Source organism: Plecotus auritus (assembly GCF_963455305.1).
Source record: "Plecotus auritus genome assembly, chromosome: 5".
Lineage (NCBI taxonomy): Eukaryota > Metazoa > Chordata > Mammalia > Chiroptera > Vespertilionidae > Plecotus > Plecotus auritus.
Genome location: NC_137776.1, coordinates 23,393,418 through 23,420,754, shown reverse-complemented (window position 1 = coordinate 23,420,754; position 27,337 = coordinate 23,393,418). Strand labels below are relative to the sequence as shown.

At 45.6% G+C, this 27,337-nt stretch overlaps 1 protein-coding gene across 4 annotated transcripts; it reads right to left on the bottom strand.

The window, feature by feature from the left end:
• STK36 (serine/threonine kinase 36) lies at window positions 1–27,231 on the bottom strand. 4 transcript variants are annotated; one of them, XM_080669409.1, is made up of 27 exons: window positions 27,203–27,231; window positions 26,701–26,869; window positions 25,628–25,768; window positions 25,442–25,519; window positions 22,541–22,671; window positions 22,064–22,313; window positions 20,310–20,403; window positions 19,865–20,034; window positions 19,559–19,731; window positions 19,032–19,137; window positions 15,470–15,613; window positions 11,833–12,012; window positions 10,109–10,206; window positions 9,551–9,656; window positions 7,947–8,097; window positions 7,632–7,759; window positions 7,038–7,142; window positions 6,667–6,765; window positions 6,492–6,580; window positions 6,171–6,234; window positions 5,892–6,002; window positions 4,320–4,394; window positions 3,738–3,915; window positions 3,375–3,522; window positions 3,005–3,152; window positions 1,746–2,492; window positions 1–720 (listed from the first exon to the last, which is right to left on the bottom strand). In XM_080669409.1, the coding sequence occupies exons 2-27, from the start codon at window positions 26,782–26,784 to the stop codon at window positions 577–579; spliced, it is 3,942 nt and encodes a 1,313-aa protein (XP_080525535.1). In that variant the 5' UTR covers window positions 26,785–26,869; window positions 27,203–27,231; the 3' UTR covers window positions 1–576. The 4 variants fall into 4 exon arrangements, with proteins under 4 accessions (XP_080525535.1, XP_080525533.1, XP_080525534.1 ...); XM_080669407.1 differs by lacking the exon at window positions 27,203–27,231 and having other exon boundaries at window positions 7,038–7,118; window positions 26,701–26,822; XM_080669408.1 differs by lacking the exon at window positions 27,203–27,231 and having other exon boundaries at window positions 19,559–19,647; window positions 26,701–26,822.
• Window positions 27,232–27,337: the final 106 nt, after the last annotated feature.

Genomic DNA, 27,337 nt, shown 5'->3' with positions numbered 1-27,337 from the left:
AGGGTGAGGCACACCTTTTATTACAAGATTTACAAATAGATTACAAAAAACAAAAAAAAAGATACACTCCCCATCCCCTCCCATGGATGGGAATGTGGGCTACCCTCCACCACAGGGACTGGTGACATTTATCCCCACAGCCTAGAGCTGAGACAGGCTCTGTCTTCATCAATCCTTGGGCCAGTGCGCCTAAATCCAGAAGCTGTTGGGAGGATTACAGGAGCTCCAGAAAGGAGGAGATCTCTTAGGTAGGAGATGTCTCCCTAAGGTTCGGGAAGCATGTTCCTGGGGTTCAAGGCACAGTATTGGAGAAAAGATGTAGAGAAGGAAGGATCCTTCTCTGGCACCAACAGCAATGAAGTTTACTGGCTAAAATCATCCTGAATTGGGGGAGGAGGGCAGCTTTATACATAAATCCCTTCTAGTTTCTCATTCTCAAATCAGTTGAGTTGGCAGCTTATCTCTTTTTAAATCTCCTTAGCTCTCAGTTGAGTTGGTGGCTTGTATAGTAGAAAAAGGAAGAGTTGGCAACAGTAGGATAGCAAAGGTTGGAGGCTGGACCCCAGGAATCTGGGATCATGTGCTGTGGGCTGGCCTCAGGAGATGAATGAGTTTCCTGCAGTGTTTGGCAGAGGCAGGCCTGGGACTGTTGTGCGGCAGTAACTGATTCCCCAGAGAGAGCAAGGCTAATTTCTCACTGGCACCCAGGGACACCAGCACCTGTGGGAGAGAGAGCAGATGACAGAACAGGACATGCAGAGGACTCTCATTTGGACTAGCAATTCCTACTCCAGAAAAGGAAGAAAAAGAAAGTGGGCTCTTGGGGATTCAAAATAGACTGTGTGATAAAAGAGAAACCTTGGAAGCAGAAACCTCATCAGGGCCTATTTCCATTCTCTTTGGTTACAGACCATGAAACCAAGGCACCAAGGCATCCAAGCACTTGTCCCCAGGAAGAGGTAATGAATGCAGCAGTGATAGTAAACCAGTGATTCCCAGCTGTGGATCTGGACCAGTGGGTCTTAACCTCATTACCACCAAGAATCCTTTTTATTATGTCCCCACATGGATTACCAGAAAATCCTGTAACATATGTCACCGCTATCCTGTCAAATTTCTGTTCTGCATGAACCACCCGACACTACTATACTGAACTATTATAACTTGGAAATTTAGCCTTATCATAGGTAGATGGGTGACTTCATTGGGCTATTTATACACTGAAAATTGAGCAAAAAGAAAGAATAAAGCAATGGTTAAGAGTATGGGTTCTGGACTCAGACTCTTGACTTCAAAAGTCTAATCCTACATACTAGGTTTGTAACTTGGACAAGTTATTAAATTCTTTGTGCCTCAGTTTCATAGCCTGCAAAATGAGGAATGTAACAGCTTAAACCAGATATTAAAGGTAAAATGCTTAGCATGGTGCCTTTAACATGGTGTTAAAACCACCCTATAACTCAACATTTCCAATCTTCCCTCACCTCCCTCTCAGGTAGCCTCTGGAAAAGAGAAACAATGGTCCTGAGATCCCAGGCATTTCTCAGCCCAATGGAGCCCTCTTCCAGGTCCCTTCCCTTCTCTGTGGTCAGAGACGGTAGATGGAAAACTCCATTTCCAAGACACTGCTCCCAAAGAGGGACAAAGTTGGATTTCTGGATGTTTCAATTCCTTAAAGACTATCTCAGGAAACTGTTGTGAAATACAACCCCATCATTGTGGTTCCTAAATCCCCTGGAGTGTACCTGATGGATACAGGGCTCCTGGCTGAAGCTCCGAAGGGCAATGAGGGCGGCCTCCTTCACATGTGGCTGGGGGTCTCCGCATGCCATCTCTAGCAGCCGTTGGGGTACTTGACACTGTAACAGCTCTTCTCCCAACCCCTCAGATCCCAAGTTGCCCAGAGCTGACACAGCATTGCGCCGGATACCGGCCTGAGGATCTCCAAGCAGCTGGGTCATACAGGGTACCGCAGCTGCCAGGGCAGGTCCCAGCGGACCAGCTTGATAGGCTGCATTGCCCACAGCAAAGCTGGCACTGCGCCGCACAGCAGGGTCCTTGTCTCCAAGCCCCAGCAGCAGAAGGCTGAGCAGTCCAGCCTGGCTCTGCAGTGCCCCACGCAGGGCCATGCTGTGTTGGAGCAAGTGTCCCAGGAGCCCATAAATTCGGGCCCGCACAGAATTGTCTGGGTGACCTAGGAGGCTACGCAGGGGCCTATAAGATTCATCGGAGCCAGCAAGGAGTTCTTGGATAAAGGACAAGTGACTGGGAGGCAGAACCCGGGCTGTGTGGGCCAACAGAGAGAGAAGGTCAGAGGTCAGCAGCGGCTGGTCACCTAGAAGGGCAACTGAGAGGAATGAGATGATGGTTCCAGGGGAGGCAGCCACTGTGTTCACAAACTGGTTGAGAGAGATGGGATCCGTGAGGGCCAGGTGTGTGAGGAGACTGATGGGCAGCTCCACTTGTGGCAACAGTAGATGCTGACAGCAAACCTAGGAGAAGGTGGGGAGGGGAGCAGCAAGAGTAGCTCAGGGGGAGGGAGAGTACACTGCAGCTTGATAGCTAAGAGCCCAAAATCTGGGAGCAAAGCCAAGCTATGGTGAGAAACACTACAGAGAGCTGAGAGCGATGACCCACAGAGCTCCATCGGAGACACAATGTGGACCCCAAGAGAATAAGTCCTCTCCTAGTTCAGTCCTTGCTCTGCTTGTCAAGGACCCACTGTTTAATGCCAAGAATTGCTGAGTCTCCAGCACCTAGACTGGGATGTTCTCCCCACCGAGCTCCAATGGAATTCAGATAAGGGACTGATGCAGTTACCAGCCCCAGCTCCAACCACACACCTCTGTTCAGGCCTGAATGCTTTCTCCACTCCAACTCTTACATCAAACCAGATGCTCCACTCTTACAGGGGCCAAGGAGAGCCCTGGAGCTGTTGGAAGTGAATTAGAGTGTACAAGGTTGTTGGCCATCTTCCTCTCCCACCTTCATGCCTCCAAAGTACCTGCAACAGGTGGGCTGTGACTGCTGAGTCTGTTAGGTCAGCCAAGATACCCTCAAGGAGGTCAGCATCCACATCCAGGGCAAAGGGGAAGCAGAGGAGCTGGCAGACAGAGAGCACCACGACGGGGAGAAACTCAGACCCGTGAGGCCTAAAGAGGTGAGTGTGGAAGGATTTACTCAGCCTTGCTCACTCACCCTTTATTATCTCCCCTCTTCTCAAATTTCCTAGTCCAGCTCTCCTTCCCCAATCGCAGCATACCATTTCTTGCCTTATAGTTCAAGCTGTCAGCTATTTCTCTCCTGCCTTCCCCTCCCCACCCCCGACTGCAGACTCCGGCTCTTCTGGTCTCCCTCCTCTAGCTCAAACTCACGTCTGGCCCAGCTGCTGTAGGAAGCTGGGGGAAAGCAGATGCTTCAAGGTGGACATGAGGATACTTCCATGCTGAGACAGGTGGCTCAGGCATAACTCGGGCTCCTGGGTGAAGGTGGCCACAGCCAGGCTCAACATGGCTGCTACGCCTGGAAATACCGAGAATGAAGAACCAGTGGAGCAGACAAGAATCCCAGATGCTCCTGCTTCCCCATGTCTCCCAGAGCTACCATCTATTCAGTCCCTTCCCATCCCAGGTAGCAGCAGCAGCAATCTCTATGGTTACTCCAGTTCTAGGCTACTCCTCTTGAAGAGGGATCAATACACTGATCCCATAAAGGAGGCCATGCAGATGAAAAGCTACCTTGGGGTGAGATCAGTGTCCAGTCTGGCTCTGAGCTTGAGCTATGTGGACTGGACAGCGTTAGCTCCTCTTCCTGTGTAGAAACCTCCTTGGAGAGCCTCAGAGCCATGGAGAAGCGGTGCCACAGAACGGTCCACATTTCTGAGCTAACCATGTCCCTTATCAGGTTAGCCTTCCCCTGCCAGAGACAAAATTGAAAGTAGGTGGGTGGGGAGGTCAGGAGTCAAAAGCCTTTTTTCCACTCCAGTCCTTGACCTACAAGGATAGGAAGTCCCAGAAATAATCCCTTTTGTTTTCCCAGCTAGGCTTTCCCTGTTATCTTAGTTCCCTTTCATACCACATCTTAACCATGTGTATGTCTGCTGGAAACCAGGAAATTACTCTTTTCTCCCCACTGAATCCTAAGGGATGCATTTGAATAGTCCTTTAAAGGGTCCATACTGAAGGCAGGCGGGCCCCTTCTAAAACCATCACAAGCATAGTAGTTTGTGGATTGCTTCTTCATTCCTAATGTCCAGCAGCTCCCTAAAATGCCTAGTTTCTTTATCCTTCCTTTCCATCTGCTCTAAGATGTAGCTGTACCTGGGTGAGGAGCTGCAACAGAAGAGTGAGTAGGCCATCATAGAACCCACAGCCATCAGGTGGAGTCAACCGGACCTGCAGGAGAGAGGCAGGAAGAATGCAGATCTAAGAGGCATGAGGTGGCCTCACAGCCTATGCACCCAACTCCTGGTCAGGCAGAAAGAGCCCTTCCTCAGCCTGGTGTTGTGTGGAGAGTTCTTCTGAACTTAGAGGAGTCTTGGTTCCTGCTTATTTGGTCAATGACTAACTCTGTCCAAAAGACACACAGTCTGGCAGGGTAAGCAGACATGGGAACAATTATAGTTTAGGAAGATACTTCCTAAACAAGGGGCTAGGCTGGAGGTGGAAGTTCACAGTTAAGAGTACCTAACTCTGCTCTGACTGGTTTGGCTCAGTGGATAGAGAGCATCAGCCTTTGGACTGAAGGGTCCCAGGTTTGATTCCAGTCAAGGGCACATGCCTGGGTTGCGGGCTCGATCCCCAGTGGGGGGTGTGCGGGAGGCAGCCGATCCATGATTCTCTCTCATCATTGATGTTTCTGTCTCTCTCTCCCTCTCCCTTTCCCTCTGAAATCAATAAAAATATATTTAAAAAAAAGAAGAAAAAAAAAGAGAGAGTGCCTAACTCTGCCTCCTAGAGGTAGGAAACTGATGGGATTAAACATTTAAAAGAGATAAAAGAAAGTGGAGGTAGGGAGAACATTCCAAGTGGAAGTCACAGCATATACAAAGGCAGTCACAGAAGACCATAGTGAATTTGGAAAATGGTAATCCTTTTGGTCTAGCAGGATTACAGAGCCTAGAGGTAACAGATGGGCTCTCAGTAGCCTGCTAAACAATTTGGACTTGATCCCAGAAGCAGTGGGAAGCCACTGAGGAATCACACAAGCTCCACATGGGCAAGATAGATTTTGTCTCTTTAATTCATGGCTGTATTCTCAGAACCAAGAATAGTGTCTGGTACTCAATACCTATTTATGTGTTAAGTAGTTACTGGTTAAACAAATAACCAAATTTTTCTTTATTGAAAGCTCATTCTGGTGGCAGTGAAGAAAATGGACTAGCCAAAACCGGTTTGGCTCAGTGGATAGAGCGTCGGCCTGCGGACTGAAGGGTCCCGGGTTCGATTCCGGTCAAGGGCATGTGCCTTGGTTGCGGGCACATCTCCAGGAGGCAGCTGATCGATGTTTCTCTCTCGTCGATGTTTCTAACTCTCTATCCCTCTCCCTTCCTCTCTGTAAAATATCAATAAAATATATTTAAAAAAAAAAAAAAAAAGAAAATGGACTGGAAAAGAGCCTAGAAGAGAGACCCCTTTAGAGGCAAGTGACAAAGTCCAATAGAAATGATGCCTCCTTCCCTCCCTCTTTAGAAGTCTAGAGTGTTAACAACAGGTCTAAAGCCCTGACCAGTCTGGGCTCAGAGGGGTCACTTATCTGGAGGCAGAGGGTAGGAAAGATTCCTTTACCACTTTTTAGTTTACTCTAGACTGGTTGGCATTTCAGTCTTTTCTCCCTAATTCCAGTCCTTGACTCAGAGAAAACATGTCTATGCATTATCTAGCAGATCTCACCTCAGCAGGGGCACACAGGGCATGAGTGGCTGCAGGGATCCACTCCATAGGCTGGAGGTCAAAGATCACCCCTTGCTGTCCAAGCTGTCCCAGTAAACACGCCGCTGCACTCTGGAGAGTTAAAGGAGAAGAAATGGTATTCAGCACAAACAGAGAGGATTTAGGTCTCCATCCTAGACCAGAAGAATACTGCATAAATAGCTGCAAAGGGGAAAATGACTCCCCTACTCCCCAAAAGGTTGGATGGTAGGGGGAAAAGATAAAAGGTTGAAAACTCACCACAAGAGAGACGACGTGTGAATGGGTAAAGAGAGTAGCAATCTCACTGCCTAGCTTCTCCATTCTGGAATAAGGAGATATAGCAAGGGATACAGCACTGTGAAAGGAGGCCGGTGATTGGCCTTCCCTCTTTCTTGGAAGGCACTCTCCACCTAGGCTGCATGTCCAACTCCAAGTCACAAAGCTGGTGGGAATCCAGGTCTATTCTTTGTACAGAAACCTTCACTCTTTCACAATCCCTCCTAAGGATAGGCTGTTCTATGTCAGGGTGAGCTCTGAAGGTAGAAAATTTCAGTGGAGAGATCCTACTTTATGACTCACCCAGAAGGCAGATCTTGGAGCCGAAGGACAAGAAGGGAGAGGAGGTAGAGTGTCACTTCAGTAGACTCTTCCCAATCCACTACCTTTATCTACAAAGGAAACTTAAGATATCAGAGCAACCTCTGATTGAGATGGTGGGGCCACCATGAGATGTCCACCTGTGTTGCTGGCCTACCTTGCCCTGGACCAACATCAACAATGACTTCAAGGCCAGGGGCTCTTGCCCTAGACGACGGCACAGGTGTTCACTAACGTGGCAGCAGGAGTAGAGAACCTAAGGGAGTGGGGAGAGTCTATTAGTGAGCAGAGCAGCACCTGGGCTCCTAGGCTAGAAGGCTCAGCTGAAAGCAGGCTAGCCTCTCAACAGATATGGTACCCACACCCGGGGGAATTAGAGAAGCTTGGCCACGTCCACCTCTTGCTGTAAGAGGGGCCATCTCAGTTGAAAAGACTTAAAAGCAAAAAGGGGTCCTGCAAGGGGTCTCTCCCTCAGTCCGGGGGGTTAAAAAGAGATCTGAAGTGCCAAGAGTTACAGGCAGGCAGTACCTTAAGAAGGTGTAGGCACAGGATGGGATGCTGCAGACCACAGATGAGGGATGGCCTCAGTTGGTTGTTGTCTTCAGTGAGCTGATTTGCCAAATGCCGAGAGATCTATAGGGACATTCCTGAAGACTCAATCCTATTCTCATTATTCCAATCCTATTTCCAACTAATCAAGACTCTCAAACCCTTGCCAGTTACTCTTCCCTAGGTTCACCAGGAACCTCAGACCCCATTCCATTCCAAGTCTTCATAGCCAATGGAGAACAAAAAGGCAGGGTCTTGGTTAGCCCCAGGTACAGAGCAGTGTTGCCAGCCAAAAGGGAGCCGAAAATCTGAATCCTGAGCCCTTGAGAAAGTATCACTGTCAGCTTCAGATCAGCTACACTACCACATGGGCAGTTTGTCACTGAGCTCTCTAATCAAGGCCTCTGGGATTTTAGCTACATCATGTTCTACAAGTGGTACGATCATGTGTTTCTGGAACTACAGATTAAGGGGAGGCATAAAAGCTTATTTTTCTGCCTTTCTGAGATGCTGGAACCAGCCTCCCCCACTCTGGCAATAAGAGTGAGAGGAACAAAAAACTGCAGCTCAAACCTGCTCCTTGGCTTCCCAGCAGCTAGGCAGCCCTAGAGGAACAATGCATATGGCTGCCAGTGCAGAGGAAATGGCTCCAGGCAGATCCTCACTCTGCTCCCGCAGTGGCTGGCTCACTTGAGGGGCTCCTATGGAGAAAGGCAAAGAATGCAGGGTAGGTCTAGTTGTTTTTCTCGGTTGCCCCTTCATTCTTTCAGTTATTTATTGGGCATTCACTAAATGCCAGGCACTGTGTCCACTGATGACAGTAAAAGAGCAGAGTTGGACCTACTCAATGAGTATGTCCAGAGACGCTCCCCTCCTCACACTGGTTACCTGGCGGTGTGTGGAAAGGGAGCTGTGGGACTGTAAAGCCACGAAGGAGCCCGTCCAACACGGCCCGCTGTGTAGTCAGCAGACTGGAGTAAAAGGCTTTGGAGATGGTACAGCTGTTCCCATCCATGGCTTCACACAGAACAGTGAAACACTAAAGGGGACAAGAGCAGGGTTACTATTAGGACATCAGAAAACTGACTTGGCTTAGAGTAGGCAGCAAGACTCCCCAGAGAACCTGAGAAAGGAGGAGGAAAACCCAGGGAGATTAGCTATCTAATTTTAAGTATTCTTCATACAGAAGATGCATTATAACTGCCTTCACATTTCAAGGACAGGAATATTAGTTGTCAGGTGTTCTTTTCTCAGATCAGCTGCTCCCTAGATGATGTTTCTCAAAGTGTCATCTGTGACCATGAGTATAAAAATTACTGGGGATTTCTGGGTCCCTCCCAAACCAGCCCTCTCAGAATTTCAGGAGGTGGGGTATCTATTCCAAACTCTCTATGTTACTCACTGCACAATGACATATGAGAAGTGCTGAGAGTGAGTCACTGCTGGCCAAAATTTACATTAGATATTAAAAGCTTTCTGACTTGAAACGGTGAGGAATGTTAAAATAGGCTCTCAGACTACCAGAAATTGAATGGACTGCTAGCTAGAGACAGGAAAGTAGCCCAAATATGTGTTCCTAATCACCAGTTTGCACAACCAGGCAATTGTTTATTTCCTTGAAAATGTTCCTAATTATCTTCTCTGTGATTTTCTCATTCAATCTTCCATTCCCCTGTCTCTCACTCCTGAGTCCAGGGGAGAAAACCCACATCCATATAGTTTACTAGTCCACAAGACAAATTAGGTTGGGAATATAAAACTTATGTGCAGCCCTAACCGGTTTGGCTCAGTGGCTAGAGCGTCGGCCTGGGGACTGAGGGGTCCCGGGTTCGATTCCAGTCAAGGGCATGTACCTTGGTTGCGGGCACATCCCCAGTGAGGGGTGTGCAGGAGGCAGCTGATCGATGTCACTCTCTCATCGATGTTTCTAACTCTCTATCCCTCTCCCTTCCTCTCTGTGAAAAATCAATAAAATATATTTAAAAAAAAAAAAAAACTTATGTGCAAGTCTCTTCAAGAACAAATATTTCTATTTGTGGTTCTCTGAAATAGGCACACTGCTTAGTGCTTCTGGGCCTTTATATACGTTGTTCTTTCTGCCTGGAATATCCTCTCTACTTTCCTGCCTCATCTACCTGGCAAACTTCTGTGTATTCTCCAAATCCCTGCAAAGGTTTTTTCCTCCTTCAGGATTTCTTCTATGATGCGCCAAGTAGCGTTAATCTTCTTCAGTGGTGCTTCTGTGTCTTACACAAAGTTCTAATGTCTTTTCACACTACTGTCCTTGACAACTTTATATCTCCCCCACTAGACTATCCCTGGTCCCTTGAGGATAGGAACTTTCTCTTACTCAAACTGTATATGGCACATAGTCAGCATTCAACAAATATTTTGTGTATTGCCTGATCTAACCCTATCTAGTCATAAGAAAGAGGATGGAAGAAACAGAGGAAGGCAGAAGAGAAAGAAATCTGGAAGTGGGAACAGATTACCATAAGGCTATCCCTCCACAAAGTCTGCTTGGAGTCATCTGGTTGGGCCAGTAGTTTCCCCAACAGGTCCAGAAAGAGGTTGGAAGCTTCTTGAAATACCTGTAGGCTGGGGGGAAATGAGCCCACGGTTTCTTCTCATCTTTCTACTAAAAGCCTAGACATGGTGAATGGGTCAGTTCTGGGCAAGTAGGAGTAGCTCAGTAAAGGAACACATCACAATGCTCCCTCCTATCCCCTGCTCAGCACACACACAGTCTCCACATATACAATCTCCAAGCCCTTCTCTTTGCCATTTCTCTAGGTTATTTACATCTTGATCCTTTCATTTAGTGTATAGTGACTGCTGACCCTTAAAACCCAAAAGTCTTGGGGCAAAGTTGGAGATGTCTCAGGGTTTGTAAGAGGATTAGCTGGACTTTTGAGAGACCAGTCAGTTGATCCCTAAACCTGTCACAAATCATGGCTTCTCCTTACTTAGCCTCTTCCTAAAGGAGAAGTAAGAATAGATATAGAAATTGAAACCAAACTGGCCAACAGAACAAAACTGTCTCATCCCACCTGTCACCTGTCTGGCTCCTCTCCAGATTAAAGGTGCAGGCAAAGTAGGCCTGAATCACGGCCATCAGGTCCCGTAAGAAGGTCCCATACCAACATTGCTGACAAGGAAGAAAACAGAGTAAGGGCAATGTAGGGGATGGAGATAAATAGAACAGGCAGTAAAAAAAAGGTATCAGATATCCATTCAGGTTAGCCAGACAAAAAGGGGCAGGGGAAGAGAATGTTTGGACAGAGACAGGAGATCTAGAAGAAACCAGTGGCAGCTAATGGGCTGTAAATAGTCTGAAAATGTGCCTTGTTTGGCCTGAACAGCATTTTGGAGTTTAGAATGTTACGTTTTTCAAAATAGCTCAAATTCTTTTTTCAATTTCTTTAAAACACTCAAGATTAATACTCATCAGCAGAGTGCAGCTTTCCAGCTGCCTGAGCCCAGATCCCATTAAACATCTCTTTATTCTGTTCTCTCAGCTTAGCTGTGGCAGGACACAGCACGAGAAGCAGAGGTTTCCCCAAAAAACACTGAGTCTCAATCCTAGCTCTTCCACTATCATTTCCGGAACCATTTACAAGTTAGAGCCTGTGTATGACTCAGTTACTCTCCAAATTTCAGTACCCTGCTCTGTAAAATGGGGTTACGAAAGCCAAGAATTTAACATTTCAAAGCACAGTGCTCTAGATATTGGGAAATTATGCATAAAAATCTGGATTTCTAGCTTCTCTTGGAAAACTAAAAGATCTGGAAACACTGGGCTGGAGCTGAGGATAGGCTATACCAGTGGTTGGCAAACTGCGGCTCGCAAGCCACATGCGGCTCTTTGACTCCTTCAGTGTGGCTCTTCCACAAAATACCACGGCCTGGGCGAGTCTATTTTGAAGAAGTGGCATTAGAAGAAGTTTAAGTTTATAAAATTTGGCTCTCTGCCCTAACCGGTTTGGCTCAGTGGATAGAACGTCAGCCTGCAGACTCAAGGGTCCCAGGTTCGATTCCGGTCAAGGGCATGTACCTTGGTTGTGGACACATCCCCAGTAGGGGGTGTGCAGGAGGCAGCTGATCGATGTTTCTCTCTCATCGATGTTTCTAACTCTCTCTCTCCCTTCCTCTCTGTAAAAAATCAATAAAATATATTTTTTAAAAAATTTGGCTCTCAAAAGAAATTTCAATCGTTGTACTGTTGATATTTGGCTCTGTTGACTAATGACTTTGCCGACCACTGGGCTATACCATTAGACTGGACATGAGATCTCCAATTTATCTATTCCCCACTATTCGCATAGTCTGACACAGTCAGCTTTTCTGACTAACATTATCTGCCTGGTCTCAGAAGGCATTAGAGTTTGCAATTCATGCTCTACTAACTAGAAAGAGAAGGAAAGAAAATAAAAGGCAATTGGGCCAAATAGAGATGGCAGTCTGGCCTTGACTGGTTTGGCTCAGTGGATAGAACGTTGGCCTGCGGACTGAAAGGTCCCAGGCTCGATTCTGGTCAAGGGCATGTACCTTGGTTGCGGGCACATCCCCAGTAGGAGGTGTGCAGGAGGCAGCTGATCGATGTTTCTCTCTCATCGATGTTTCTGACTTTCTATCCCTTTCCCTTCCTCTCTAAAAAATCAATAAAAAAACATTTTTAAAAAAAAGAAAAAAAAAAAAGAGATGGCAGTCTGAAGAAGAGAAATCTAACAAGAAACTCCTGGAAGTCTTTAGAGGCTCCCTGCATAGAGCTTACCTGCTGAACACTGCTGCTCTCCTGGCTGTGTCTGAGTAGCCTGAGCAGCAGCCCAGGGAGCCCTGCCTCACGGCAGAAGGCATACAAGGGAACAGAGTCACTGCAGCTGGTCAGGAGATAGCTCAGGACCCGGAGTGCAGGGAGGATACAGGACGCACCCTCCAGCATGTCTTTCAGGATCTGGGTGACGTGAGAGAAAGAAGTAATCAATATTACCAGAGGTAAAAGAAGAGTTCTACATATCAAGTGTCCCCAAGGAGTTGGCAAATCATACCAGATGTTCTCATTCCTTTCTTTGGGAGTCTAAAGCCCAGAAAAGAGGGAAATAGGACAACTGTACCAGGGAAGAGAAGTATAGATGCTCGGTCATCTAACTTATAATAGCAGTGATCAAGGAAGAGGGGACTGTCCCTCAGAATCTCTGTGTCAGACACAATGCAATTCCTATTTGCTCCCTTCCTTCTCCAGCCCTTCATTTTAAAGACAAAACAAAACACCACACACACTCTGACATATACTTCTGAAAATTAAAAACAATGGTCACAAAACAATGTTATTCAACTCTAGACCAGGGGTTGACAAACTACAACCCACAGACTAAATCTACTTATTTTTATACAGCCTGCAAGCTAAGGACAATAATATATATATTAATCATCACCCAAAGATATGTGTTTTTTAAATATGTTTCCATTGATTTCAGAAAGAGGAAGGGAGAAGGAGAGATAGAAACATCAATGATGAGAGAGAATCATTGATCAGCTGCTTCCTGCACGCCCCCTATTAGGGATCAAGCCAGCAACCTAGGCATGTGCCCCACCAGTAATCAAACCCTGACCTCCTGGTTCAAAGGTTGACTCTCAACCACTGAGCCACACCCACCAGGGCAAGGACATGTTTTTATTGATTGAGAGAGAGAAACATCAATTAGTTGCCTCCCATACACTCCCTGACCAGCAATCAAACCTGCAATCCAGGTATGTGCCCAGACCAGGAATTGAACCTACAACCCTTCAGTGCACAGGACAATGCTCCAACCCACTGAGCAACATTGGTCATGGCAGTATTCTATTTTTAAATAGTTATTCTTTAAAGATTCTTCTTGAAAGAAGAATAACACTTACATCAAGTGCTTTACAGTATGCTATTCACTGCTCTAAGTCATTTCACGTATTTGCTTAATCTTTACAATAACTCTTTGAAGTACATACAAATACAGTTATAGATGAGGAGACTGAAGCTTCTAGGTAGGTTAAGGAAGTAGTCAATAATCATACAGCTCAAGAGTTCAGGTGGAATTCCAAGTTAGGAAGTCTTACCCTGGAGGCAGAGCTTTTAACCTGCTTCCCTACCAAAAAGTTATCCAGTACAACATGTAAGGGCCAAAAGAGAGGTGCAAGGTGCCAAGGCAATTCACTGGAGAAAGAAGAGTCTTTTCAACAAATGGTGCTGGGACAATTGTATACCCACATCCACAAAATGAACTTAGATCCCTCGCAATGTACACCTCACACTTCATACAAAACTTAACTCAAAATGGGTCAGAGAACTAAATGTCAGAGCTAAAACTAGAAAACTTTTGGAAAAAACAGAGAAGAAAAGTCTTCAAGATTTTGAGTTTGGAAAGTATTTCTTAGATTCAACACCAAAAGCATAATCCACAAAGGAAAGATATGGTGATTGGTCTTCATCAAATTTAAAACTTGTGTGCTTTAAGTCACTCATAAGAATAAAAAGACAAAGCATAGCTGGGAGAAAATATTTGCAAATCACATATCTGAAAAAGGTCTTGTATCCAGAATATACAAAGAACTCTTACAACTCAATAAGAAGACAAACAACTAAATTTAAAAATGAGCAAAAGAATTGAAATTTGACAAATGGCTAATAAGCACATGAAAAGATGCTTAACATCAGAAATTAGCAATGCTACACTATTTCATACTCACAAGAATGGCTATAATCAAAAGACAGACAATAATACATGTTAGCAAGGATGTGGACAAATGTAGACCCTCATTCATTGCTCTGGGAATGCAAAATGGTGTAGTCACTTCGGAAAATAATTCAGTTTCTTAAAATGTTAAACATAAATTTACCATATGATCCAGCAATTCCATTTATTTGTATCCACCCAAGAGAAATGATATGGCCACAAAGATTTCCATGTGACTATTCATATCAGCATCATTCATAAAAGCCAAAAAGTGAAAACAACCTCAATGTCCATCAACTGGTGAGTGGATAAATAAAATGTAATATATGTCCATATAATGGAATACTAATCAGCAATAAAAAGGAATGAAGTATTGATACATGCTACAGCATGAATGAACCTCAAAAACTTTACACTACAGAGCTAGACATAAACACTGTATATACCATATGATTCCATTTATATAAATTGTCCAGAAAAGGCAAATCTATGAGATAGAAAGTAAATTAATGGTTGCCTGAGACTGAGGGTAGGAATGATGATTAACTGTAAATGAGTATGAAGATCTTATTGTGGAGATGAAAATGTTCTAAAACTAGATTATGGTAGGAAAAAAACCCTGGCCAGTTAGTTCAGTTGGTTAGAGCATTCGTCCCATACACCAAAAAGTTGTGGGTTCAATTCCCAGTCAAGGTACCTACCTAAGTTGAGGGTTCAATCCCGGGTCGGGGTATATAAGGGAGGCAACAGATGGATGTTTCGCTCTCACATTAATGTTCCTCTCTCTTGCCGAAACCGGTTTGGCTCAGTGGATAGAGCGTCGGCCTGCGGACGGAAGGGTCCCGGGTTCGATTCCGGTCAAGGGCATGTACCTTGGTTGCGGGCACATCCTCAGTGGGAGGTGTGCAGGAGGCAGCTGATCGATGTTTCTCTCTCATTGATGTTTCTAGCTCTCTATCCCTCTCCCTTCCTCTCTGTAAAATATCAATAAAATATATTTAAAAAAAAAAAAATGTTCCTCTCTCTCTTCCTTCCTCTCTCTCTAAAATTAATAAACATATCCTCGGGTGAGGAAAAATAAATAAAATTAAAAAAAAACTGGATTATAGTGATGGTTTCACATATTAGTACATTTACTGAAAATCATTTAAAGACTTTAAAAAGAAAGCAGAAAAGATGAGTTCCCAGGAAGGAAGATCACTGTGTTTCAGAGACGCAAAAAAAAGTTTTGTATGAGGGAACACTAACTATGAAAATCAATTAAGCAAAATGTTACTCCCTAAAAAAGAATCTCATTCTTCTTGTTAGCATACCTGTATTAGAAAATATTGTATACGTTAATTGTTATAGCTGTATTTTTCATTTTGTCAATAAAAATCTTGTAAATGTGGTTTTGCTCATTGTAGAAGTACTTACACAATGTCCTCCATTTTGCCTCGAGGCCTACAATGCCTAAAATCTTTACCATCAGAAAGTTTGCTGATTCCTGCTCTAGATGGATGCTTTTCTCTTCAGAAAGAGAAACCTGAGGCTTGCTCTTTCTGTGTCACTAAAGCAGGTTAGCAAATCTCCTTGAATTAAGCAGATGGACTGAAAAAGAATTGGAAAGGGACAAACTTCCTTATGCCAGTCAATGTTTTTTAATGTCTCATCTGTGAAAACAGTCTCCAATCCCTTTCACAGTACCCTTCTGCCCATCACCTGCCCTCCAGCCTCATGTAGCTGACTCCGGATGCGCTGGCAAAAGTCTGGATTGCACAGCAGGGTGAGAGGGGTCTTCAGCTGGATGGGCACAGACTCAGTGGTCTCTAGCAGATGTTGCCACTCATCATCACTGTCTGGCTCCTGAGGCATAGGGGAGAGACAGAGGGTAGGAGGAGTTGTAAGGTTGAGGGTAGTGGCTCCCAATCTGGGGGATCACGAAGTACTAGTAACTGCAAGAAGCCAGTAACTCCTTTAGCACAGACGTATTTTTTCTAGCTACCAGTTTAAAAAGGTATAGCTGACAGTTTGTGAGGGGTCTTGAAAATCTCTTGGAGAACAATGACATGTGTGCATAAAGAGATACCTAGAAAGATGTCCATGGTCGCATGACTTATAATACCAAAAAAAAAAAAAAATTGCAAATGTCATACAGCCAGTCAGTAAGGGAATACTAAAGAATGGCACATCCATATTTGGAGACATTAAGAAGTTATTAAGAAAACTGTTGCCTGGCAACATGGTTGAGTGTCGACCTATGAACCAGAAGGTCACGGTTTGATTTCCAATCAGGGCACATGCCCGGGTTGCTGGCTCGATCCCCAGTGTGGGGCATGCAAGAGGCAGCTGATCAATGATTCTCTCTCATCACTGATGTTTCTATCTCTCCCTTCCTTTCTGAAATCTATAAAAATATATTTTTTAAAAAAGAAAAAGAAAACCGTTGTACTGAGGATGCATCACTTTGTCTTCCTACCAACAACGCATAATTTGAATCTAATCAATTTGAGAGATATTCTGTAAAATAACTGGCCTGTGTACCTCAAATTGCCAGTCATGAAAGGAAAAAAAAAAAAAAAAAAAAGACTAGGAACTGTTACAGATTAAAGGAGACTGAAGAGACAAAACAACTAAATATAGTTCGTAACAATGGATTGGATCGTGCATCAGGAAAAAAATTTTTGCTATAAAGAACATTACTGGAGCCCTGGTCAAGTGGCTCAGGTGGATGGAGCATCATCCTGTACACTAAAATGGTTGCGGGTTCAAGCCCCAGTCGGCAACTATTCCTAAAATGATTCACAAAGTTGATAGGTTCATATATATGGAAAGGGAGAATCATAAAGCAAATTGGCAGAATTTTAACAATTAGTGAATCTGGGTAAAGAATATATAGGAATTTTCCATGGCCAGTGGCTCAGGTGTTTGGAGCATCATCTCATACACCAAAAAGGTTGCACATTTGATCCCCAGTCAGGGCACATATGGGAGGCAACTAACTGATGTTTCTCTTTCACATTGATGTTTCTCTCTCTCTCTCCCTTTTCCTTCCCCTCTCTCTAAAATCAACAAAAACATATCCTCGGGTGAGGATTAAAAAAATAAGAGTAAACAGGAAGTCTTTGTGGTATTCTCACAATTTTAAATTTTAAATTATTTCAAAATAAAAAAGTGAAAACCCTAAAAAAACACAAAAGATTGAGAACTACTAGTTCACATGTTGAATGATCTCTAAAACAGATCATCCTATATAATAAAAGAGCAATATGCAAATTAACCATCACTCCGCTACACCCACAAACCACGCCCACCAGCCAATCAGGAGCAAATATGCAAATAAACCCAACCAAGCCGGCTACAGCCACAGAGAGCAGGAGGGAGGCTTGGGTTTCCCCGGCAATGGAGGAAGCCAAGCTTTCCGCCTGCCCTTGCCGGCCTAGGCCTCCACTCAAGGCTACAAAGTTTCAATGATAGAAGATACATATCCAAACAGAAATGGTGGCAGCCATGGAGCTGGAAAGAGGAGGAGGCTAGGGTTGCCCTTGGTGATGGAGGAAGCCAAGCTTTCCACACACCCTGGCCGGCCCAGGCCTCCGCTTAAGGCTACAAAGTTTCAATTATAGAAGATACATAAATCCAAAAAAAAAATGGCTGCCGCCACGGAGCAAGCAGAAGGCTTGGCTCTGCTCCAGGCTACAAAGTTTCAGTTGTAGAAGATAAATATACCCCAGATACCAGGGCCTCCGCTTGGGTCACCAGGGGGTGATGCCGGCCTGCAAACCACCACAGGCCCCTCGCCCAGGTTGCCTCACGCCCCAAGGGAACCTCCACCCTGATCTGGGACACCCTTCAGGGCAAACCAGCTGGCCCCCACCCGTGCACCAGGCCTCTATCCTATCTAATAAAAGAGTAATATGCAGATTGACCATCATTCCAACACACAAGATGGCTGCCCCCATGTGGTCAAAGATCCTGCCCCCATGTGGACACAAGATGGCCACCACAAGAGGCCAGCAAGGGAGGGCAAGTTGGGAGGGACCAGGCCTGCAAGGGAGGGCAGTTGGGGGCGATCAAGCCTGGAGGGGAGGGCAGTTAGGGGTGACCAAGCCAGCAGAGGAGGGAAGTTGGGGGCGACCAGGCCTACAGGGAAAGGCAGTTGGGAGGGACCCAGGCCTGCAGCGGAGAGCAGTTGGGGGGGACCAGGCCTGCAGGGGAGGGTAGTTGGGGGAGGACCCAGGCCTGCAGGGGAGAGCAGTTGTGGGGACCAGGCCTGCAGGGGAGGGCAGTTAGGAGTGACCAGGCCTGCAGGGGAGGGCAGTTAGGGGCAAACAGGCTGGCAGTGGAGCAGTTAGGCATCAATCAGGCTGGCAGGGGAGTGGTTAGGGGGTGATCAGGCTGGCAGGCAGAAGCAATTAGGGGCAATCAGGAAGGCAGGCAGGCGAGCAGTTGGGAGCCAGCAGTCCTGGATTGTGAGGGATGTCCGACTGCCCGTTTAGGCCCAATGCCACCGGGATCGGGCTTAAACGGGCAGTCGGACATCCCTCGAGGGGTCCCAGATTGGAGAGGGTGCAGGCTGGGCTGAGGGACACCCCCCTCTCCTGTGCACGAATTTCGTGCACTGGGCCTCTAGTATAGTAAAATAGGCATGATGCAAAGCAACATATATATGGGATGAACTCAGTAATGTAAAAACAGCCAAACTATATATTTCTATACTAGAGGCCCAGTGCACAAATTCATACATGGGTGGGGTCCCTTGGCCTGGCCAGTGATCGGGCTGATAGGGGCCATCTTGCCCAGTCCCGATCAGCCGGCTGGTGGGGGCGGGGTGGAAGGGGGATGGGGGAGGGGAGGGACCACAAGAGGTTGGCTGTGAGAGTGCACTGACCACCAGGGGGAAGCTTCTGTGTTGAGCATCTTCCCCCTGGTGGTCAGTGCGCGTCATAGCAACCGGCCGGTTGTCCAGTCATAAGGGGTTGCATATATATAAATGTACAGAAAGTTTGGAAGGAGACAGACGAGACTGATAGCAGAAGATACCTCTGGGACCTAGATGAGGCTTAAGAAGGACTTACATTTTTACTTATGTATTCCAATTTTTCATAATTACATATTCAGATAACTGGGCAACTAAAATCTATTAAGTTAATAATAACAAAGCAGTTTTTAACACACGGGGAGCTCATACTTGGAGCGTTGGGGATCACTGTTCTAGAAAAACCACCACCTAGACCCATCATCCCACAGCATTGACAAGGCTAAGAAAAGCCCCTAGGCTCACCTCATTTTCTAGGTCTACTGCACCAGTGCTCTGCTGGCTGGCCTGTGAATGCTCTAGCCTCAGCTCTGGGAATGCTTGTTCACTATCCTCAGTGATCTGGTTTTCCCTGTCAGAGGAAGCAGAAGTAGAATGAATTACAGAGCTTTGAGGCTTGGAGTTTCTTAACTTGTCCCTCCCTCTAAGCCCAGGATAGGAATGAAGAAAAAGCCATGTAGGATTCAATAGAGGAGACCTTCTAAAATATGGCCAGGACAGGATAAGTTGACCACTAATTACACACACATTCTTGACTGCCCTTCCACTTTCTTATACCTTGGCAGTTTTCACATGTTGCTCCCAACTCAATCTTCTCTTTTGTACTGAGATTAATTCTTGCCCTTACAGTTAATGTACAACTGAGCCATAGAGAATGGAAAGTTCCTATGTTTCCTGACAAATCAGGAATGTATCTGGAATTAGAATTTAAGAACCCAGGACTCGGACTCCTAGGGCCCTGTCCCTATAAATCCTGGCTCAACCCTCCTCACCGAGGTGCAGGGGGCGCTTCTCCAGCCCCCCACTCAGCCCAGCTGCTCTTCATTTCTGAGGCCATGATCTCAGCCAAGAAACCCGGTTCCTGAGTGGACAGAGGGGTCGTGCCAGTAACCACCTTGATGGTCCTATCTTCCTGCTCCAGGGTAGGTCCTGTATTCTGGTGTTTCTGTGGGAAGTGAGCAGGAGACACTGGGTGCTATTTGTGGCCCTTTCCCAACCCTAGAAAGCCACTCTCCTTCTCAAGCAACCCCAGTCACTAGCCTGCTCATACCCCACATTCCCCACATATTCTTACACACCTTCTGCTTGGCCTCCTCAGCCATGAGCTTATGGGCTTGACGCAAGATCCGAGATCGATTGCCCTTGGGGGCCAGTTGATGTGCCTGTTGGTCCTTGAGGACCTGAAGTTCTGGGGGTAGACGACTGGTTAATGGGGTGCCCAAATCTGGGCCTGCTGGTTCAGTTATTACTGCAGGGAGGGAAGAAGAGGAAGACATGATCATACTAGAGCTCCGCCATGTCCACTTGGCCAGAGACAATTTCAGTGTCTCCAGACCATTTGATAAAGTGACAAAGATGGAAGAGGGTTGTAAGGGAGGTGGCAAAGGTTAGGCAAAAGGCTAGGAAGAAAGTTCAAGGTGGTGGGATAAAGAATATATTTTGGAGCCAGATGCTGGGAGAAGGTGGGTAAATTAAGGAGAACACTAGGGAAGTGCAAAAGCCCTGGGAACCCTAATGACTCACTGGTGACACGGCCAGCAATAAAAGGGTGATGTAAAAGGTCTGGCCAGGACAGGCGCTGCCGGGGGTCTTTGGTGAGCAGTCCCTGCAGGAAGTTCTGTGAAGAGAAAGTCCCCCATCAGCCTTTACTTCCATATAGGCTGCCTCTAACTAATCAGAGCCTGCAAACCAAGACTCCAGAGTCTAATCTTAGACCAGACCAGCTGTTCTTGATCACACCCTCTTTAACCCTATCCTTAGGCCTCATTTCCCTGGATGAAATCATAGAACTCCCTGCCTCATCTCCTAGGGTACCCCAATCCCTGTCCTTGGGCATTCTAGAACCCCAGAAACAGAAATCTCAATGTCACCAGCTTTGTGAAGAAGTGAGAAAAAAACTAGAAGACAGAGATGTCACCTGCATGATTATCTTCAGAAAGCAAACATACAACAGAGTCCCAAACTGCTCACTTTGCCCTCCCTTTGACTGCAGTTTGTTAGGAACAGATGCATCTATGGTTGAAAGCGCGCGCGCGCGCGCACACACACACACACACACACACACACACACACACACAAGTCATTGTGTAAGATGTGTTTGGGAGCACTCAAAACCAGAAATCTTTCAGCAAGACTTCAGATGATGGAGAAGTAGAAAGACTGTTTCTAAAAAGGATACATCATTGTGAGGTTTCCTTGGGGAAATCCTCAATTGGGCCTAAAACAGGAATAAAAAGTACTAGATTATGACCACTATTCTAAAACAAGGTAATTAGTATGCCATGGCTCTGGCTCGAGATAACTGCATATCAGCCCCAAGGGAGAATAAATATCCTATATATATCACCCACTTCAGTTTCCTTTGTTTAGATTCTCTTTATATATGTATTATTTATTTTAGAGAAAGGTAGAGAGAAGGATAGAGAGAAAGAAACATCGATGAGGGAGAAACATGGACTGGCTGCCTCCCACATGCCACCCACCAGGGATCGAGCATGCTACCTGGGCATGTGCCATGACTGGGAATCAAACTGTGACCTCCTGGTTCATGGGCCGCTGCTCAAGCACTGAGCCACACTTGCTAGGCTAGATTCTCTTTGGTAATTACTTGGGCCTCCCCAAACTGAGCAGTTTGGGGGAAAACCTGTCCCTTTCCATCTTAGATAAAATGAAGAAAAGTTATATGAGATTTCACTCTGGGAAAAAGCTGCATTTAAATTCCACTGAAAGTCCAAATCTTTCCCTAGATAAGAAGTAAAAAGGGTCCACTCGTTTTCCTCCCTCCCTCCATACCTCCTTCCTCCAGTCTACTGAGACTTAGCTGCAAGGAGCAGGCACCTTGCAGCTAAGGTGCCTTTCTCATTTTCCCCTAATCACCAAGCTAGCACCACTAGCTCTGGCCATTTGGATAACTAAAGATTCTTTCAAGAAGAGGACTGAAAACTGTGCTTGCAAAGCTAGATAATGTCTGATAGGAAATAAGTGGAATAGAGGGTATGTAAAAGGACCAGGATCTATCTCTGGTTTCTTAAAAATCACCTTTCCATTGTGACAAAAGATAGCCTGGCCCGAGGAGAGGCTGCTATTCCCAAGTGTGACATACCCTCCCAGAATAAGCCCCTACAGTACAAAAGCAAGACAGCTTGGCCCAGCTCCTGCATTAATTCAGTAACTGCGAAGTCCTTCCCAACTCTGGAAAAGGATTTTTAAAGAGGGAACAGAGGCAGGGGGAGATAGGTTTCTAATGCAAAAGTAATCTCCCTTTCTATATTCATTACCTTGAAGCAAGGACTAATGGTTGGGGGCCAGCGCACAGGGTCCTTGAGAATGAGGTTGACCAGTTGAAAGATGCTTGTGGTATAGAAGGGAGGGGTGCCTACAGCCAGCTCATAAAGTATGCAGCCCACAGACCAGAGGTCTGCAGTGTGGTCGTATGGTCGCTCTTCCACCAGTTCTGGGGACATATAGAGTGGTGTGCCTTTGATGGATGTTAGCACCATTGTATTGGTGCTCATAGCCCGGGCAAATCTGCAGGTGATGGAATGGAAATGTAAAGAGAGAAGATAGTCAATAAAACTAGACCTGGTCACCACTCCCTCTCATTGTGTGAGATATCCCAAACCCAAACAGAGAGAGCACCTTCCAAAAGACCCAGCAGGAGTCCCAGTCTGCAGCTCAGGTTCTAAAACGAGGCCCATGTAAGCCAAGCAAATGGTCTAGGACTCCCTGCAGAGATGGAAGGTCAGGCTCCTCACCCAAAGTCACAGAGCTTGATGCCACCACCCTTGGCAAGGAGGATGTTCTGAGGCTTCATGTCTCGATGGAGGATACGGTGGGAATGCAGATAATACAGGGCCGACACTAATTGGGCAGCAATGGCTTGAACCTAGGGATCAGCCAAGAGGGAGGAAGAAAGGAGAGGTCAGAGGAAGAAGCCTGATCAGGAGCCCAAAGACTCCTCCCTATACTACAGCTGATGTGATCATCTCTTCCCTTTCCTTGAGCTTCACACAATACCTTCTATAGTTCTTGCTCCCCTATTCATTCATTCTTTGATTGTTCATTCACTCATTCAAAGAAAATGTATTGAGTCTCACTAGCTGCATGACCATAGACAAATTATCTGTGCCTCTCATACTTTTCAGCTATAAAATGACAATAATCAAACCTTCTACCTCACAGGATTATTATGAGGATTAAATGAGTTAAAGCGTGTAAAGTAATATAATGCTCAGAATGGTGCCTGGCATTTAGTAAGCATTCGATATGCATTAGTTGTTATTAAGACAAATCCCTTTTTCAAAAGAAGTAATCAAAGAAATAAGACAGACAAAAGGAATAAGATAATGAATTACCAATGATAATGAGTGCTCATAAGAAAATACAATGCTGCAACAAAAAGCCCTGAGGAGGGCCTACTTGCTAGAGTACAGGAAAACGCCTAGAATAAGTGTGGCTAGAAAATGTGTTCAACCAAATCCCACTGCTAACCACTATGTCTTGATGGTGAATCTTGCCTTAACCATAACCCTCATACCTTCCTGCCCTCTCTGTACCACCACTCTAGCCCTTCTTCCCTAATGGCACCCAATAACAATAGCACTAATAATAGCTAACTATGTTGACTATTGTGTTTCAGGAACTCTTTAACCATTTTACATGAATTAACTCATTAATCCCCACAGTAGCTTTACAAAATAGACATTATTATTTCCATTTTAAAAACAAGAAACAGCCCTGGCTGGTGTGGCTCAGCTGGTTCAAACACTGTTCCATACACTGAAAGGTTGCAGGCACAAACCCATGTTGGGAGTTATATCCCCAGTTGGGGTGCGGGCAGGAGGCAACCAATCAATGTTTCTCTCTCACATCAATGTTTCTCTCTCTCTCTCTCTTTCTCCCCACCTCTACCCTCTTCTCTCCTTCTAAAATCAATTAATTTAGTAGACACAGCTGATCCTCACAGCCAATTGACCTGGAGTTCAATTCCTCCCAGTGATACCAACAACAATCAAGGCTTAACTACAACAGGACTGTGCACACAGCCCACAAAGGGGTGCACCAAGGGTGTCCACCTCAGGTAACTGGGGAGGCTGAGAGCCACTGGGCCCTATAGGACACCTAGCACACAAAGCCACTCTATCAACTCAGGGAAGCAGCCAAAATGCAGAGACAAAGAAAAGGTCACATATGAAAGAAATGGAGGAAAGCAAACGACTGAATATAGCATTCAAAACCACAGTTATAAGGTTTTTCAAGAATTTTCCAGAAAAGGCCAATAAATTTAGCAAGACCCTCGAGGATATGAAAAAGGACCAACTAGAAATTAAGCATACACTGACTGAAATAAAAAATAATATACAGAGATCCAATAGCAGACAAGAGGATCCCAAGAATCAAGTCAAAGATTTGAAATACAAAAAAGCAAAAAACACCCAACCGGAAAAGCAAAAAGAAAAAAGAATCCAAAAAGTTGAAGATAGTATAAGGAGCCTCTGGGACAACTTCAAGCGTACCAACATGAGAATTATGGGGGTGCCAGAAGAAGAGAGAGAGCAAGATACTGAAAACCTATTTGAAGAAATAATGACCGAAAACTTCCCCCACCTGGTGAAAGAAATAGAATTACAAGTCCAGGAAGCACACAGAACCCCTAACAAAAGGAATCCAAAGAGGACCACACCAAGACACATCATAATTAAAATGCCAAGGGCAAAAGACAAAGAAAGAATATTAAAAGCAGCAAGAGAAAAACAGTTAGTTACCTACAAGGGAGCACCCATATGATTGTCAGCTGATTTCACAACAGAAACTATGCAGGCCAGACGGGAGTGGCAAGAAATATTCAAAGTGATGAATAGCAAGAACCTACAACCAAGATTACTCTACCCAGCAAAGCTATCATTCAGAATTCAAGGTCAGATAAAGAGCTTCACAGATAAGCAAAAGCTAAAGGAGTTCATCACCACCAAACTAGTATTATATGAAATGCTGAAAGGTATTCTTTAAGAAGAGGAAGAAGAAAAAGGTAAAGATAAAAATTATGAACAATAATACATATCTATCAACAAGTGAATCTAAAAATCAAGTGAATAAAAAATCTGATGAACAGAATAAACTGGTGAATATAATAAAATCAGGGGCATAGAAAGGGAGTGGACTGACAATTCTCGGGGGGAAAGGGCTGTGGGGGGTGCAGGAAGAGACTGGACAAAAATTGTACACCTATGGATGAGGACAGTGGAGGGCGGGGGGTAAGGGCAGAGGGTGGGGTGGGAACCAGGTGGAGGGGAGCTATGGGGAAAGAAAGAGGAACAGTTGTAATAATCTGAACAATAAAGATTAAATTTAAAAAATTAATTTAATAGAAATTAATTAATTAAATAGAAAGAGGAAACTGAGCACAAAGAGGTTCAAGTAGCTTTCCCAAGAGGATCCAGCTAGAAAGTGGCAGAGCCAACCTTTGTATTCAAAGATTTTGGCTTCACGGTTGATATACTTCACTGTCACACCACATGGCCTCTCTATATACCCAGACTCTTATATTTTTCTCAGGAATTTTCAAAATGCAGACTCTCAGTGCCCTCAGCTTTCCCTGCCAGTCCTTTACCTGAAGACAGTCAGGGATAGGGAGAAGTTTGAGCATGGAAACATACCTGGTCTTCAGGAAGTTTTCCATCATCTTCCAGAATCTGAAAGAGCTCTCCCTCAGCATAATCTGTCACTACCACTACCTGAAAGGCAAAGGCAAAGACACTGATGGCTCCAGAATTATGCATTAAGGTTGGGAAGCTCCCAGGACCCTTCTTCTTGGGGAGAGGTGACCCCAAGCCAAAATGCACCTCTTTATCAGTCTCAAAGCTGTCGAGCATATGCACGATGTTGGGATGCCGCAGGCCCCGCATGATTTCAATCTCTCGTTGCAGATTCCTCAGCTCTTTCTCTGAGCGTCCCAATTTTGGAATGAACTTCAGGGCCACCACCTGTCAGAGGTAAGATGAAGAGTCAAGGCCTAAACACACCACTGAAACTTTAGCCTGAGAACTCCAGAAGTGAGACTTTAGATTGAGCAATTGTCATTATAGCTGCTAGTCTCCCACTCCTCTCTCCCCATGGTACTGTGCCCTTGCCCAGCCTTTCCTTCCCCTTGCCCTAGGACAGTGGTCGGCAAACTCATTAGTGAATAGAGCCAAGTATCAACAGTACAACAATTGAAATTTCTTTTGAGAGCCAAATTTTTTAAACTTAAACTTCTTCTAACGCCACTTCTTCAAAATAGACTCGCCCAGGCCGTGGTATTTTGTGGAAGAGCCATACTCAAGGGGCCAAAGAGCCGCATGTGGCTCGTGAGCCACAGTTTGCCAACCACGGCCCTAGGAGGAAACAGTCTCTGCCAGACAGAACCCTTTGGTGGATGCTGGGACAGGTGTTCTGATCAAAGTAAAAAACTCAATATTTAAAGAATTTTGAGGAAATGGAAGGAAGGAAAAAAATGAAGAGAGAAGAATAGAGTTCAGGTGGTTTATTTCTTCCTGCATAGGATGATAAGGATTAATAGTAGTGATAATATTTATTTGTTGTATACGAGGTGCTAAGCACTGTACTAAGTAATTCAATGTAACATTACATTTAATTCTCAAACCCCATCAATCAGATACTATACTATCCTCACTCTACAGGTGAGGAAACTGAGACAGAGAGAGGTTAAGTAAGTTGTCCAGTTCTAAGGCTAGAAAGTGGAAGAGTGAGGATTTGAAACCAAGTAATCCAATTTCAGAGCTCACACTCCCTAAGTACGAAGGAGTCAGTGTCTTAGGAATACAGGTTGGTATGAATGCTTCCCTTCTGGCCCCATTTTTCACTGGAGTTGGGGGTGTGGAATCCCAACCAAGAGATATCCCTCTTTTTTCACCACCTGAGCACTGTATTTTCTCCGACCCTTGTACACCCTCCCAAAAGAGCCTTCTCCAATCATCTCCAACACGTGGTACTTTTCCATGACAGAGGTTTCGGGGTTCCTCAGAAGGAAGTAGAGATGGTAGTGAAGAGCTCCAGCTCCACACAGTTCCACACATCTGAGAAGCCTGGTTGACACATGGAAGGAAGGTTCATGTTAGCCACTTTGCTTTTTCCTCTTTTTCATAATAATCCAGGCCTCAAACCCATAGAGCGGAGTGAATGGAAAGATGAAAGCTTAGAGCAAATAGAGCGCCTCTTGTAGTTCTCCCTCCTTTTCAGCCTCCTCGGGTCCCCAACCCAACCTCGCGCCCACCCATCCCCCGTCTACTTTCCCCCTTCACCCAGCCTCCCCCACCAACCCCACCCCTTTCAGCCTCCCCCGAGTTCTTGCCACCGCCAACCTCCTCAGCGACCCCGGCCGCGCCCGCGCCCACAACCCCTGCACGAGCTTCGCAGACCTGAGCTCCGCTTCACCCCCAGCCCAGGAGCTTCCAGCTCCCCAGGCCGAGGGACGCGGCTCTGGCCTCAGCCCCGCCCCCTCAGGCTGCCTGCATACTATGCCTGACTTAAAATTCTTCCCGACCCCCGCTGCC

What these genes read in the sequence shown, in the direction of transcription:
- STK36 (XM_080669409.1), bottom strand. Translation starts at nt 26,784, where the DNA reads ATGGAAAAGTACCACGTGTTGGAGATGATTGGAGAAGGCTCTTTTGGG. An exon ending in TGTGCCTACACCTTCTTAAG is followed by an intron (nt 6,766 to 7,037) that starts GTACTGCCTGCC and finishes CCACTCCCTTAG; the next exon opens with GTTCTCTACTCCTGCTGCCA. An exon ending in CTCCAAGATCTGCCTTCTGG is followed by an intron (nt 6,235 to 6,491) that starts GTGAGTCATAAA and finishes TCCTTATTCCAG; the next exon opens with AATGGAGAAGCTAGGCAGTG.